The 16,531-nt window shown below is 53.5% G+C and overlaps 1 protein-coding gene across 1 annotated transcript; it reads right to left on the reverse strand.

Annotated features, from left to right (window-relative positions):
* Nucleotides 1-22: 22 nt before the first annotated feature.
* Nucleotides 23-16,280, reverse strand: prrt4b (proline rich transmembrane protein 4b; the record flags this gene model as incomplete). The annotated part of the gene is made up of 3 exons (XM_084483293.1): nucleotides 23-2,817; nucleotides 8,446-8,592; nucleotides 15,248-16,280. Coding segments are annotated over 3 exons (3,309 nt in total), but the record flags the coding sequence as incomplete, so codon positions are not given.
* Nucleotides 16,281-16,531: the final 251 nt, after the last annotated feature.

A 16,531-nucleotide genomic window follows, 5' to 3' on the forward strand; every position in this document is an offset into this window, starting at 1 on the left:
GCATGTGTTGACAAAGGCAATGTTATGACAAACCATACATCGACAAGCTGCACAAGTTGCTTTCTGAGGACTCACAGTACAGCTATCGGCATTTACTCCAGAGGAACACTGGCTGCGTTCTACCAGTAGAGGGCACTGCTACACCACTGTTATAAGACACATATGCTCGTCTAGATAGATATAGTGAATAGTTTCTTTATCTGACATAAATTAAATGTTTCTCTTGATATAAAGAATGAATATCTGTTAACATTTTTTGAAATTGTAAGGATAAATATGTAATATCAGTAGTCTCCTTCAATAAGTGCTTTAATCCACATGAAAAACATTTGTACAAATTATTTAAAGGTTCTTCGTCTCCCTCAGTAAAATGTTTCTCTTCAGCGTATTCACATTCGCTATTAAACATGAAAAAGTCGCTTACAAATGACCGTTTGGCGTTCGACGTTGGTGGCACTTGGACCCTCATTTGTATAAACACATTTTCATCCTTCAAGAGCTTATCGACTTATCTTTACATTTCCAGTCTTGTCCATATAAAACCTGGTGTTAACAGAACGTGTATGTACACAATCCAATAGGCTCTATACTATTTTGCGGTTATCTTATCCCTCCACTCGGAGATTAATACAGCAGCTTATATATATATATATATCGGTTTCTCGTTCTCCGACGGGATAATCCTTCCTTATAAATCAATCGTCTCGCTGCAGACGCTCGACGCGTCCATCTGTCTGCAGACGCTGATGAACTCATCCTGCAGGGACCGGTCCGCCTCGGACGACAGGTCCATGGCGAGGCTCTCCTGGGACGCCGAGCCCAGCGTCTGGTAGCGTCTCTGCGGGTCTCCGCCGCCCTGCGGGTGGCCGGCGCTGTGCTGCGCCTGGCGATCCGCGGCGTCCTCGTCTTGAGCGATCGCGCGTCCGTCGAGGCTAGGGCAGAGCACCAGCGAGGAGCCGCCGAACGACGGCCGGTAGGAGGCGCAAGAGGACGAGCTGCCCCGCCAGCGCTCGGGGGAGGAGCAGGTGGAGGAGGTGGACAGCGACGGAGACGGCGGGGCAGCCGGCGCCGTGGTCGCCGTGACCCCGCGGGACCGCGACGTGGGCTCGGCGGGCACCTCCGTGCACGACGACGTCCGGTACAGACCGGCGTCCGCCGTGAGCGGGTCGCGCCCGAAGAGGGAGTGGCCTCCGTTGGGCAGCGGGCCGAGGATGGCGAGGGACAGGTCGCTGCAGCACAGCGGCGTGTTGGGGCTGAAGAGGCTCATGGGGAACAGCGACTCGCCGAACAGCGCCTCGTCGATGCTGCGGCGCAGGTCGATGGGCGAGGGGGGCCGCAGGTCGGCCGTGGAGTCGCTGGTCACCGACGACCGGCCCGACGCGGCGCCTCCCGCTCCGCTGCCGCCGCCGCCGTCTGGCTTCTCGGAGCCCGTGAGGTCGAGGTCGCGGTAGGCCAGGGCGCGGTTGCTGTGGTAGAGGAGGTCCAGGCCGTTCAGGCTGCTGCCCAGCCGCTCGTCCACCAGGGTGTAGAGGGGCAGGCTCTCCGTCTCGCCCAGCCCCAGCCCCGTCTCCGCCATGGCCAGCTTCTCCTGCTGGCTGAGGGTCCAGTGGTACGTCCCGGGCAGCAGGGGCGACTTGGCGGCCAGCAGCTCGGCCCAGCAGCTCCCGGCGCCGGCCAGGCCGCCGGAGCAGTAGACGGGCTGGGCCACCACCAGCGCCAGCGTGACGCACACCCCCAGCTCGCACACCCGGCAGCTGAACTGGAAGGTCCACCAGGGCCAGGCGCGGAACAGCTCCTCCCCGCCGGCCACGCCCATGGCGCTGAGCATGGCGTACAGCTGCAGGCCGGCGCAGCCCAGGCAGAAGAGGGCGGCGAGGCACACGGTGACGGCGGCGCGGTCCCAGTCGCGGCTCTCGGCGAAGGGGCAGCGGTTGTAGCGCTCGGCGGGCGTGGGCGAGGTGTTGTTCAGGTGGTAGATGTGCTTGGAGTCGGCGCGCACGTACACGTAGAACACGAAGTAGGCGCACGACAGGAAGGCGGCGAGCGCCACGAAGGCGCCGCGCGAGAGCAGGCAGAGGAAGAGGCGGGCGGGCGCGCTGCCGCGGTACAGGTGGAGCAGCGCCACGGGGCCGAAGGCCGCCGCGAAGTGCAGCGCCACCAGGCACGCCAGGAAGAAGGGCCGCTGGAACGCCGAGTAGGAGAGCTGCATGCGCGAGCGCATGGACAGCAGCAGGAAGACGAGGCCGAAGGCGGCCGTCAGGCAGGGGAACAGCGCCTCCTGCAGCAGCGCGCCGGCCTCGCCGGCGGGCAGGCCGCCCTGGTGGCCGTAGGCGTCGTACAGCAGGGAGAAGGAGCGGGTGGCGCCGGCGGCCAGGAGGAACACGCTGACCAGCGCGAAGTAGCCGCAGCCCGACGGGCAGCGCAGCGGCAGGCAGAGCAGGTTGAGCGCGGAGGCCAGGGCGACGGCGGCGAAGAACAGCCCGGCGCTGTAGACGTGGGCGTGCCAGGCCGGGCCCCAGGTGGCCATGGCGCTGTTCCAGTCCGTGTAGAGCGGCACCAGCATGGCCGGGTTCAGCGGGAGGAAGGGCTCGTGGGATTGGTTGGTGGAGGCGGCGGTGGGGGTGGCGGCGGCGGCGGCGGTGGCGGTGGAGGCGGGCTGGGGGGCGTCGGCCAAGGCCCTGGACTCCCAGGTGTAGGGGAAGTTGCAGACTCCGGAGCTGTCCTCGCTGGCGTTGCAGTCGGGGAGGAGTGTGGCGGTGGGGTCGGCGTGGGGCGGCGTGGGGTCGGCGGTGGGCGGGGGAATGTGCTCTGCACTGGCTGGGATGGAGAAAAGAACACAGAAATGGACTTTCAATTCCTCTTCCTTCCATTCGTGTCGTTTGATACGAAATGCGCATGCGTCTAAAATACGCTTGAAGGATAAATATGCAAAGACATCGGAAATCGGAAACAAAGGAAGGTGACGCACACTGTTAATGCGAGTTCGATGTGTGTGTGTGTGTGTGGAGGGGGGGGGGGGGTGTGAGTGTGTGTGTGTGCGCGTGCACACGTCTCACGTGGAGGAGAACATGTGCGGGGTGTAGGCCTACACACACACACCAGCGGATGAACCTAAAGCCATTTTAATCATTTGCTCATGAGAATTCACAACAAGCATTTACAAAGCCGTACAAACTGGCGGTGAGCCAGGACTGTGAAAGCCTTCTAATGTGTTAATCCTGAATAAAAGCCAAGCGCTCGTAAGAAAGCCAACTTCAAAAAAGGGTTCGGCCGCCGGAAAAGTAGGCATTTGTGTGTGTGTCTGAGTGTGAGTGTGTGTGTGTGTGTGTGCGTGTGTCTGAGTGTGAGTGTGTGCGTGTGCATGGGTGAAAGGAGTCCACTTGAAACCACAGGGCACTTCTTTGCCTTTGTGTTACATAAGACATCTGGTGTTTCAATGCGAGCTCGGCTAACTCTGATTGTGTTCGATGCGTTGACGACGGATGCTGAACCAGTGAGGTTTTCTAAGTGCCTCGTTTCGTAAGGAGCGGGGAGGAAAAAACAAGGCGACTATTTTGATCCTTACATGTGTTTTCATGATACGCCTGTGAAGCTCATCTGCGCCGTATGTGCAGCCCTCAAGTTTATGTACACAATTTATGGCAGAGGATTTAAAATAGAACTTGAGTCATCGTCTATAGTTAGTATAGTACAGATGCTCACCAAAAACCTCTCCAGCGTTCACTCACTCACCAAGATGAGAGGTTACATCTTAAATGTATTTCTCCCTGATTAATAACGACGTCCATGTCAGCTACTTTGTGATTAAACAATGACCTAATGTCGACCGTCGTCAAAGACAACCCAGAAACTCTCCTATCTCTCCTCTTGGAAAAAACAGCCATCAGTCACCCACAGACCCAACGCTGCAATAAATTGAATTGTGTCTCCCCCAGACCAACATATCAAAAGGCTCATCAGCCACTCCGCCTCCGGCCCTGAGCAGAGATAATCAGCACTCCACAGAGACAGACAGGCTCTGTAATGGAGCACAGAGACCAGGCATGATAAATGAACGAAGATAACACAGGGAAAAAGGGGTGACATCACGCACCATCGTGAGGTTGTGGTTTTTTGTCGTGAGGCGTGAATAGTTCCTCTGCACTAATGGATGCGGTTGTGCGTGTGCGTAGTGAAGGTTATGTTTTTTTTTCATTTTGAAACACTCAGGATGTGGCGGCGATGCAGCCAATAGCCACGCACGGTGGTTGCTCTTGACAACAGATGGTAAAATGAGTGCGCTGTTCATCTCTGGTAAAGCCATGAGAAACACATCATGTAGCCGGAGAGTGCTGCCTGCCAGCTTAAAACGGTGTTTGCAGACGTCTCCCACCGCAGGAGCCCTCCAAGTCGTGTGTTAAAGACGTAGTGGAGACGTCAGGAGGTTGGAGGTTGTTGAAGTGTGTTTTCTCGGTTGTTTCTCCTGCGTCTGTGTCCCTGCTCATGGTGTGTTATTTGGGAGGTGTTAGATAGTGTGTGTGTGTGTGTGTGTGTGTGTGTGTGTGTGTGGGTGTGTGTGTGTGTGTGTGTGTGTGTGGGTGGGTGGGTGGGTGGGTGGTGATCCTGCACTGATGACCGAATAGTGTCGCTCCCTGAGGTGGAGTTAGTTATTCTTTTATTTCCAACCTGGAACGTTTGTCCGCTTCAAAGGTTTGGCTTTTGTTCCACTCCATTTTCCACCTGTCTCGTCTTTCGTTTATCTCGATCCCTTCCTGTCCTGTAGTCTGTATTCTTTCGCTCTGTTATCTACATTTTTCCAGCGTTTATCTCTAGGTGTGCTTGCGTGTGCGTGAGTGTGCTTGCGTGCGTGTCAAATGTCGCTCCCAACTCGTTGTCTGTATACCAACACTCATGAACCTACTGAAACTCTCCGAGCATGTGACACATCGCATATCATTCATTTGCTTCTTTCACGTCAAGTGCTGTCAGAGACAGCGGGGCTGGCCGCTGTTGACAACTTCTCTGCGCCATCGTCCCCAGATCTCCTGAGTCACCCGGCAGCAGCAGCCGCGTCGGTGAAAAACGTCAAGCTCGAGGAAGCATGAACGGCCACGACTGCCTTTTTGTTGGCGTCACGCGCATCGCCCCCATACGGCTGACAGACAGACATATGAAACGACACCGTGCGGAATGAATAATTTATCAGCAGAAACGGGATATCGCAGCGGTTTCTCCCGTGCTGCGTTGTCACGCTGCTCTCCGACGCGCCATCCGACGGTCCCCGTGTGCGGCTCTGTGCCGGTTTAGGGGATACAACCCCAACAGATGGGCGCATGCTATTTTGGGACTTGGAAAGGGGAAAGAGGCTTTGCGCGCTCCGTTGGTTTGTTTTGACAGCTGGACAGGTAGTCCCGCCGTTCCGATGGAGGAAACTGGTTTCCTGCTCAAGCGGTTTTGCTCATCAATTGAAAACGCACGCTGCGAACGGGCCTGTGATGAGCATCTTTATCTGACCTATTTTTTTTAGCGATGGGGGAAATAATTAAAGTAGACCCACTTGTGCAACCATTAAGAGGCAGGAGACGCTCCCATGAGTAAAACAAACGCACCTATTAACAGAATTAGAGGTTATTATTCCACGCCACACTTTGTGTCACATGACCCAGACGTGTTGCAGATACAGGGATGTCAGGCTACACTGTAAGAACAATACTGCATGTAATATAGCTTTGATGACAGGGGTGGGGTTGTACTGCTTTGAATCTACCAGCACGCAGCCTTAAAGGAGAACATGTTTTCCTGAGGGTCTCCCCACGTTGAGGGAAGCTAAAAACCCGACGAAAATTGATTCGACCAAGAGATCTGCACTGGCTGCCAGCGCTACGGAATAGCTATAATGCTAACCTATGGGGGCAAGCTCTTTATCTGCTTTTGGGGCGTCTAAACACATTCAGAAAACCATTCCAAGACATGTAACTGAGTTCTCCTTTAATGAGGCCTGTTTCAATCAACCAATGGGCCGGATGTGAAACTGTTTAACTGTTAGGTAAACATAGAGCACACCAGGGGTGCCAAGCTATGCTGTACTGCACCCTACACTGCCTCTGCCGTTTAGCAACATTCTCGATGTGGGATTGGGGTTGCATGGTCCAATTCCAGGAGAAGCCCATTGATGATAAACCGCCCATAGACCTTGTTCACTGAGCAGCCATAGGCAGGTGAGCCTTCTGGAATCTTTGGAAACCATGACAACTAGTTATTTTTATTTCTGCTTTTCCATTTCCTCTCCCAGGTAGCACTTAAAAGAGTTGTCATGGTTTCGCCAAAGATCCGAAAAGCTTTATCCATCCAGCGTACCTTCATGGTCACTTGCTGCGTACCTTCATGGCTACTAGCTGAATCTAACGTCTATTGTCTGTTGCCTCGCTGCTGCACTCAATAAGTGTCTCATGCAACAGCGATCCGGTGATCCAAGCCAGCATGGATTGGTGGAGGATCCGATTGCCCTGACACAGGCTGTCGGGTCGGGCGGGGCCATTGTGCGATGTCCAGTGAAACTGACACATGCCTGCGAGGGGGGCATACCCCTGTGGGGGTCACGGTGAGGGTGAGAGGTCAGTGAGACCATGTGGAAACAATTACAAAGAGAGCACTATAAACAGCAGGTTTTTGTCTTCTTAAAACCCTGCTGGTTTGGGCGGGGTTGTACAGTTGTACAAGTCATATGCATACTCGACGATCATCATTTTGGTAAGTATGACCTAAGCAGCAGTATAGGACTTCTACAGGCCCAATGGGGTGGGCCCTAACACTAAACCGATGATCAAACCATCCAGGCCTGATCCGTCCTGCCCTCATATTAGTTTTAACGGTTAAGGGTTGCGACTTTTCAAATTGTCTTTAGGGAAGTTCCACACATTCTTCCACCACCACCACCATCATCCACCACCACCACCACCATCATCCACCACCACCACCATCACCACCAGCATCCACCACCCCCACTCCATCACTCCAATACAATCTCTCAGGCAGATTGGATCATTAATAAAATCACCAGCCTCCATTAGACTCCTTAATCCTTTAATTTTTCCCACCTCGTCAAAGAAGGCGTTCCGCTGGGAACGCTTTGGGAGGTCTGATAACGCAGACTGCCACAGAGAACCAATCTCAGAAATATCTAATCCAATTACGGAGCACCGCTCCGCTGCCCAGGAGATAAGCTGCGATGGAGCGGAGAAGCCAGGGGCTGGAGTGGTCGGTGGGCCGGAGAACCCAGGGGCGGGAGTACCAGAGAACCCAGGGGCTGGAGAGGTGCGTCTGTGGCTCGTCTGAAACGGGCCTGCCCCGTCGAGACGCCCTATACCATCCTATACCTCCCTCTGTGTCCTCCTCTCCCGTTGCTGTTGAACTATACTGACCCAGCCCCTCTCGCTACGTGATACCTTTGATATTTACAGACGTGTCTCGCATCAGAGCCTCCAACAACCACACAAGAATCACACAAAGACATGCTGCAATGCTGCATGCACAAGATGCCGCGGTCCTCGGCCCACATTGCACATGCCATTCTTACATATGCCACTCGTGTGTCACGCGTGTGATACTGTGACGATGATTGTTCTACGCCTGAGACCGCTTCACCCTATTTAAAACAAGTGTCATTTTGCAAGAGCAGCCTGTGACATCTTTTCTTCCCTGACACCTCAAGACACGGTTCACACCCGTGCCGAGAATATTAAAGGAGTTGAGTACGTCTCTCATTAACCCTCTCTGCTCTTTGACACGAAACCCCGTCAGGCCCCCCCCCCCCCCCCCTCCTCACTTCTAAAATGTCACTCCGTCATTCGCACGTAGCTTATTTAACACGTCTATTTTTACAAAAACCAGTTGACAAGTTCGCTATTCTCAGCGATGTAATGTAGGTTACAGCTGCTGCCGGAGAGAAGTGGGTTGCAAGCGGACCTTATCGTGTCTTCCCAGCGAATCTCTCCTTTATTTCGGTGATGCCACAGACTAGTTAGTCTCTCACCATGCCGACAGTTATGGACCCACAGAGGAGCAGCGGTGTTGTGCTGCTCACACGGACGTCCTTATCTCGCCCACTCTCTCTTAAACGGCCTGTTTGCTACTTCCTCCCTTTCGAAGCAATTAGGTCGCTCCAGGCAAAGGTTGAGGAGAAATTGCTCCGCCAGTCTTCCTCTCTCTCCTGCTCTGTATCTGCCTCCTCTTCCTTTCAACCACTGACGGATTTCACGGTTCTCAAACACTAACAAGGCAAGCCTCGGTCTTTAGAAGGAAAATATGAAGACAGCATCTCTCGGTTGTTTTCTTGCAACGTCGGGGAAATGGCCACGAACGGCTGACTCTGCCATTATGCAGCTTTAATGTTAAGACCCTGGATGACCGCGTTCCAGGTGCATCCCCCCCCCCACCCCCCCCCGCCTCCCCCCTCCCCCCTCCTACCCGTCGTGGGTCTCCCGGGCGTCGTCGGCAGTGTGAACGCGGCCGTGGAAACGTCTGCCGCCGAGCTCCTGCTCTTCGTCCGGTTCCCTGCTACAACAGACTCCTCGTCATCTTCCTCACCGTTCGTTTCCTCGCTGCCGGGATTCTCTGGGGTTCAAAAACAACAAAGAATCAACAAAAACGCTCCCCCAGGTGGAATCACATTTTTACAGCAGAGACTGTTCAAAATCAATGTAATCCAGATATTGTATGGGAGTGGATTACGGTATGGTTAATCCCCGGAGTGTTGGCGGAGGTTGTTGTTCCTGAACGGCTCCCAGTGAGACTCGTCCCACTGCGCACTGCCACAGAACACATCTCCCCAACCCAGTTCTGTCAGATGAATTGGCCTAGCATCCACTTAACTTTAGTCATCCATCCATAGTGCAGGAGTTTGTGACCGTGCACTGTGATGCATGGTCGTGCATTGACTCTTATTATTGGTTATCGCTCTCTTCCCTGTGTGTGTCTGGATGTGTGTGTGAGTGTGTGTGTGTGTGTGTGTGTGTGATGTGTGTATTGTGTGGATTTGTATTACTCCAAAATAAAAGCCAATGTGATATCTTTCCCTCAGACTAATGGAACAATGCTCTCTCTGAAAAAAGGTCCAATTCCAAACCCAGACGGCAGAGAGAGATACCAGGAGGAGAGAAGGGAGGGGAGGAGACTGACGATGCAACAAGAGTCACGTTGTTGTGGTGGATCACTGGAAGGTGTGAATGGCTCTATGATACTGAATCACTTTGGGGTCAAAAATGGCTGTGTTGTGAACTTATGTAGGAAGATGACTTTGTGACACATCTTGGAGAGTGAACCTGTGAAGTCAGCGGTGACAATGAGATGATTGATTGAGGTCAACAGGGTTACTTTGAATATAGATTTGTGTACTGGTAACACTTTACAATAAGCTTACATCAATAAACCATTAATTATCATTAGTCAATGCAGTATTGAGCATTATTTTAGCTTTAGCATGGGGTGAAAGTACAGCCTAACCCAAACCCTGACCCTAATAGTAAATAATGTATATATTAATGTTTACATTAATACCATAGTTACCATGAACACCATAAATAAACGATGACCATTGGTTAAATCAACATACGTTAGCTGTTAATTAACTGCTAGTTAAGTGTTCGATTTGGCTTATTACTGCATTGAATCCTGTTTATAAATGGTTTACTAATGTACCCTTGTGGCATTGTGTTACCTTCGGTTCAAGTGAAACAAAGCCAAGGTCTGGCTGAGTCTTTGAGCACAGATGGAGTTCACCATCGCGCTCAAGTTTCAAGTTTAGTGTCATTGAGTCAGCAAACTCTCCCCGGTCACGGTGCCTGTCACCGCGTCATCATCTATGCCGGCGCACGTACACGCTCAGAAGGGAAAGTCAACCGTGGGCGTAGCAGACAGCGTTCCTGAGAAGAACGCTGTCACTTTAAAGCAGGGTTGACCTCCACACAGCAGGGGGCCCCGCGCAGCGAGAGGGCAGAAGAAGAATAATGAGCCGTACTGCAGGCGAACATGCGCACACGCGCACTCACACTGCAGGGTACACTGTGCTAGAAACGCATGTGCAAAGTTGTGTCGCACTCAACTCTAAATACACACACACACAGACACACAAATACACAAGCACACATCCATGTGTATGGAGCGAAATACCCTGCATTGCTATGTTCCTTTGGTAGCTTCAACAAAAGCGTACCTGCCTACAGTGATGCAACGCGTTCTATGACAGCATGTGCAGCTGCCTCGTGTTTAAGAGAAGCAGTCACCTTCATTAAGTGGATCGGGGTCGGAGCGTCTAGGTAGTGGAACCCTGAGGCTGGTAGGTTTGACAGGAGGGGAAAAAGTGAACTGTACACACACACACACACACACACACACACACACACACACACACACACACACACACACACACACACACACACACACACACACACACACAGAGCTTAATCCAGGGACAGCTACGCACTCAAAGCGTGTGTGTGTGTGTGAAAGAGAGTGTGTGTTTGAGTCTGCAGGAGAGCGAGAGAGAGACATGAGAGAAAGAGACTATGGGTGTGTCTGCCTTTGGTGCCTGCTTTAATTAGCAAGCTCTGCACCAAACGAGACGGGGACAGTACTGGGGAAGGAAATAGTCTCACACACACACGCACACACACACACACACACACACACACACACACACACACACATACAGCGGTAAAATTCCCCTCGAGGAAAGTAGATATATTTGCCAGGTTGTGGAAAAACATTCTGCTGTGGTCATTGTTGGCCATATAGTAATGACCACCGCCTGCCAACAATATCCCATGCTCCCTGCCAACCATTTAATCTCTGTTTCTATCTGCTGTGCGGCTCTCCAAATGTAATGTAGCCACATAGGAGAAGGGAACGCCGTTGCTGGGGTAGGAGGTCTGGCAGTGTGTGTAAGTGGCTATAACAGGGAATATGTTCAAATGACATACACACATTTATTTTTTTATGCACATTACTCATGGCTGTAAACGATTTGCCAAATGTTGGACGGACAAATGGGGCCGGCTGTTGTTATTTCATTTATTTATGGAGGAACAGTGACATTAATAAAGTGTGCCATGCCTTACATCAACAGCAGCCTCCGCCCAGAAGAATATGTAAAGCAAGTAATAAGCAAGGATCCATATCGTGTAACCATGAAGACCGAGGCAAGGTCAGCGTTAATATGTGCTGGTTCTAAGGGTAATGTAAATATCCTCTCCACGTTTAAAGGTTGCTACGCTCGCTGGGCTGTGTGTCCGTGGCAGCGCCACAGAAGTAATGTTGTCTTGTTCTCAGGGCGAAAGGGATTTGATTTGGTTATATTGATGTTTTTTTCGTCACACACTAGACGCAGATACACAAACACAGACACAGCCAGACATAGAAACACACACACACACGCACACACACACACACACACACGCACGCATGCACGCACGCACACACACACACACACACACACACACACACACACACACACACACACACACACTGTAGGAGTGTGAGAAAGCTCCCTGTGGAGGGAGGAATGTTTCAGATAGGGTAGAAGCGACTTCAGTGATAAAGATTCAGAAGGTGCCAATAGTGTATTTTATAACCCAAATGTTTTGTACTTGTATTTATTGAGTCTGTGTGTGTGAGTGTGTTCGTGTGTGTTTGTGTGTCTGTGTGTATGTTAGTGTGTGTGTGTGTGTGGGTAGCTGTATAGAGTATAGAGAGTGGGCTACATCAGATTCATCAGGGCTGATCATTGTAATTACAAAGCTGAAAATCCTTCCTTGCACAAAATTGCATCAGGTCAGAGACGTCTTATTTCTTCTTCATTATGAACAGAGTTGCACGGTCTAATTACTGCTTCAAAATGGTTCCATTGGGTGTTGGTTCTAATCTCACGTCTTGTTTTGATATGCTCCCGAGCCAGACCACCCCCCCCCCCGCCCCGCCTAAATCCGCTCCCGACTTTATTATGGTAACCATGGAAACCAAAGACCAGGATGTTATGTGACGGTATCTCTGTTCTGTGCTCAACCCCTGAAAATTGAAATTCCAATCTTTAGAACAAACATCCCTTATTGTGTGATCTAACCTCTGGCCTCTGGTTTTACAATCAGCTACGACGACCTCTGCCCTGGGGTGTGAGAAATAGAAATGAATACCTATTTTCACTAGGATGTGAATTTTCCCAGCTACAAAGACCTCATTTCACTAGTCTGTGAATCAACAAAGCCACGAAGCGATCTTAAGAATCAGGACCTCCTGAAGCTAGTCTGAGAATTAGCAGTGAATACGTCGTTACGCAAAATCTGAGAATCGACTGCAAAGACCTCAGCCGGTGTTTCTCCACCGAGAGAAATCCACATTATACTACGCTGTGAGATATGATCTTCACGCTGCGCTGGGTTTTTAATTTAGATTGCTCCTCGGTTACAGAGGGACATCAGGTGACCATGGCCCATGCTGAATGGGCGAATTCACGTTGCTAATCAATGAATCCGTCCAGAATGCATTGACCCCACCGCTGGCTGCCTCTGCAGGTATGGTGAATAACACAGATTTAAAGGCAATACAGCATGCTGTGGAGCAACAAGGCACTACAGATGGAGAAAGTGGGGGGAAGGCTGGTTGAAAACAAGCCTCGTTTTTCACCCGCCAAACATGAGCAGCTCCAGACCGACACACCCACCCCAGAGTCGCCAGCGCTTTCCCAATCAACTCCCCTGCTTGTGTGTTTTGGCTCTTTTACTCATAACTGACCTAGCTGTTGGCATTAGCGCTCAGCGGTAACCAATACAAAGGCATTCTACAACAAGTGTGTGGGAAAATGGGCTCTATCTTGGTTCCACCTTGGTTCTAAACGCTAGCTGGGTGGGGGAACTCAATGTTGAAATCCTTGCTCAGTTCCTCCAGCCGTCCAGCGTTTAGAACCAAGGTGGCGGCTCGGCGACTAAGGCCCATTGCTCGTCGCTCTGTGGTCCACCAGCCCACTGAAGGGCATTTTAACAACACCAATAGCGTCGTCATTTCCTCATCCTCGTGTCCATTCAACCCCATTGACGCGGTCAAATTTAACGGATGACTTTAAAGGCAAACGCAACACAGACTTATCCCTAACGACGTGATCATGTTTATTAACGCAGAGCTATTCCTGGTACTTCCTTTTCGCCTGGAAACCGATTACCGGCCCCCGTCTGGGGCCGTCCATCGCTCACGCCGCCGCACGGTCTCGTCTTGAAACTCTCACACAGCGAGGTCATCTTTAAAGGAGCGGAGGGGGAACGGCACATTCAGGGTTTTTTTTCTTCCCGACACGCTTTTAATTTGTGGTCGACCACAAATTAAAAGCGTGTCGGGAAGAAACGCCGACCCAGTGTCGGTTCAACCCCTGGACCAACCAGAGAGGGAACTCTCTTTTGTCCGCGGGGAGACAACACATCATCAGGGTTATTGCAGGGGAGCATCCGGAGAGGATGGGGAAGGGGGGATGGAGTCCAGGAGGGAGAGGGAGAAGATAATAGGAAGGGGGAGAAGAGAGAGAGAGGGAGAAGATAGGAAGGGGGGAGAAGAGAGAGAGAGAGAGAGAGAGAGAGGGGAGAAGATAAAGGAAAGGGGGAAGAAGAGAATGAGAGGGGGAGGGAGAGTGAGGGAGGGAGGGAGGGAGGGAGGGAGGGACTAAAGGTCGAGGAGCATGTTCGCCCCTCCCCCCCCCCCCCCCCCAGACCGCGACGGTCTCCAGAGGGGGACGGCGGAGGACGGTTCCACTGAGGCGGCGCTCTGCATACTGATTCAGGATTCTAGCCCCTCCTGTACACCAGGCAGGCCTGTGGTTCTGCACAACGCAGCCTGGGAGCCCCATAGACACACACACACACACACACATACACACCCCCCCCCACACACACCCCAACAGACAGAATACGATGGCATGTGGGAACGTCCCGGTACACACAGACGAGGTAACGCCACTGGGATCACTGGTTACCTGCAGTGACGCACTGGTTACGCGCAGTGACGCACTGGTTACGCGCAGTGACACACTGGTTACGTGCAGTGACACACTGGTTACGCGCAGTGACACACTGGGATTTGACTTTGCGATGGCAGAGTTTGACATCTGTGAAGTAATTTGATCGAAACTCCAGGCAGTGAGGTGAGGTAGTTTGTAGAAATGAATAAGGTAAGGTTTACATTCAGGACGAATAGAGCGCCGTACTTAATGTTAGTGTTGTTGTATGGTGAAATATTTGTCCTCAAACGTAAAATAAACATGAATCCGTAATGTAACGTGAATTAAAATAATGGAAGCCCAGTGAAGTGTTCTGCATGTATTGATATTCCCCGTCTACTGGTGCTCTACGATCGTTGGCGCGTTCCCCCCCCCCCAAAAAAAGCCTTGTTGGCAATCATAGACCTCCTTATTGTGAGTTTGGACCTTTGACCTTTCCCTGATGGATGGGTCTGTAATGTAAGGGGGAGGGGCTTTAGCATACTGATGCCAGACGCCAGCAGCACCTCGGTGTGGGTCGTTGGGGAGGGGGATGGGCGGGGGGGGGGGGGGGGGGGACGGAAGGTATTCCCTCACTGTCAGACGAGAGCGACTTTAAGAAGCCGACCAGCTGTGAGCAGCTGCTGCTGATTATCGCCCCTCTCCTTCCTGTCGGCTGGAGTCCGCCATGTTGTCTGCTTTGAAATAAGGAACCTTATTTATAATTGATTAAAGTGTTACAGTGATGAATGTGTTAACAATGTGTTAAACATAAAACAAGATGTGCTACGTGGTTGGTTACTGCCAGTGACTTTGATAATTCACATCTTTTTGTGACTGTGGTGATGTTTGACTCCTAATAAGAAATGATCACTACAGGGTCGAACAGATAATGATTTACAACAACATGGATTTGCTATGACTCATCATCATGGGGTGTGGACAGTCTCCATCGATCATGCTGATCTAAACACAGCCTTTTGGATGTGGTGTATTGATGGGGCTCAGGACCCGCCTGCATTCCGGAACAGTCTTTGTTTACATCCCAGTTTGTGACACAGGGAGGTTATAGAGAAAAGGAGGTATAGAAAAATGATGGAGAGAATAAACAAATGAGCAAAAGGAGGCATAGTAAAGAGGATGGAGAGAATAAACCAAGGAGAAAAAGGGAAAGAAAAGGAGGCATAGACACATGCTGGAGAGGTGTGGTCGACTGCATCCATGCAGTCATGGATTCCAGCCCAGACGTCGGCCTACCTCCTGGTGACGGGGCGCTCCCCCCCCGGGGCCGACCGGTGGGTACAGATCCCGGCGTTGATCTCTGCTCCGTGGCAGCGCTGGAGCCGCCGCCCCCCTGGTCCGCCCCAGACGGACTGACGCCCCCTCCTCCCCCCGCCGCCGCCGCCGCCGCCCCGTCCGACCCTCCGCTCGGCGTCTTTGATGTCGTGAGCAGCGTGGCCCCCGGGGCCGTGGGCGGGGCCACGGACCCCTGCGGCCGTCCTCCCAGCGGGGTGCCCCCCGGTCCGGTGTTTATGGTGTCGCTGTCGGTGGTGGGGGTCACAGGCGGGCCCCGCCCCGCGCTCGGGTCCGTCTCTAGGGCGACGGCGGACGAGGCCGTCGACGGCTCCTCTGGGCGTCCCCGGGCCCCCGCCGCGTCCGCGCGCTCCCCCGGGGGCCCGGGTTCTGCGGGGGCCCCGGCGTGTTCGGCCGTCGTGGCCGGGGGGTCTTCGGGCCGGCGGGGGTCATGCGCGGTCGCGTGCCCCGTGGTGGCGGGGGGGGCGCCCGTCCGGCCGGGACCGGCGGAGAACGGCGTGCTCTCGGCCGAGCCGCCGCCGGACGCGTCGGAGGCGGAGGCGGAGAGGACGGCGGCGGCGGCGGCGGCGGCGGCGGCGGTGGCGGCGCTGACGTTCCTCGCTGTGACCCGGCGCTGCGTGGACACCGAGGGCCCCCCGGGGCCCGGGGCCGTGGGGGTCACGGGGGTCGATGTGGGGGGCCCCTGAGTCGACGTGGGGGGCCCCTGAGTCGACGTGGGGGGCCCCTGAGTCGTGGGGGGCCCCTGAGTCGTGGGGGGCCCCTGAGTCGTGGGGGGTTGCTGAGTCGCGGCGGCCGGATCGTCCTTAGCTTTCGAACTCCCGCCCAACGGGTTGAGGAACGAGAAGGACGGAATACGAGGTTGGAGGTTGGGGAGGGAGGGGAGGTCGGGGAGGGAGGGCAGGTTGGGGAGGGAGGGGAGGTCGGGGAGGGAGGGCAGGTCGGGGAGGGAGGGGAGGTTGGGGAGGGAGGGCAGGGACCACCAGGAGGAGAGCGGTTTCTCGGCGGGCTTCTTCTCCGTCACCGGCGTGCCCCAGACGGCCTCCTCGTCAGCCGCCGCCCGCCGCTGCAGCGCGACCAGGAGACACCACGGGAGGTACAACGCCAGGGTCCGCTGGATCAGAAGCATGCTGCCGTCAGGTGGGAGCCGGGGGGGGGGGGGGAAGTGGCGGAGCGCTCTGATCACATGGTGCGCCTCATTCCCCTGGACCCTGCGGCCCGCTTGGCAAG

The sequence above is a fragment of the Micromesistius poutassou genome (genome assembly GCF_964030765.1).
Source record: "Micromesistius poutassou genome assembly, chromosome: 18".
Taxonomy (NCBI): Eukaryota; Metazoa; Chordata; class Actinopteri; order Gadiformes; family Gadidae; genus Micromesistius; species Micromesistius poutassou.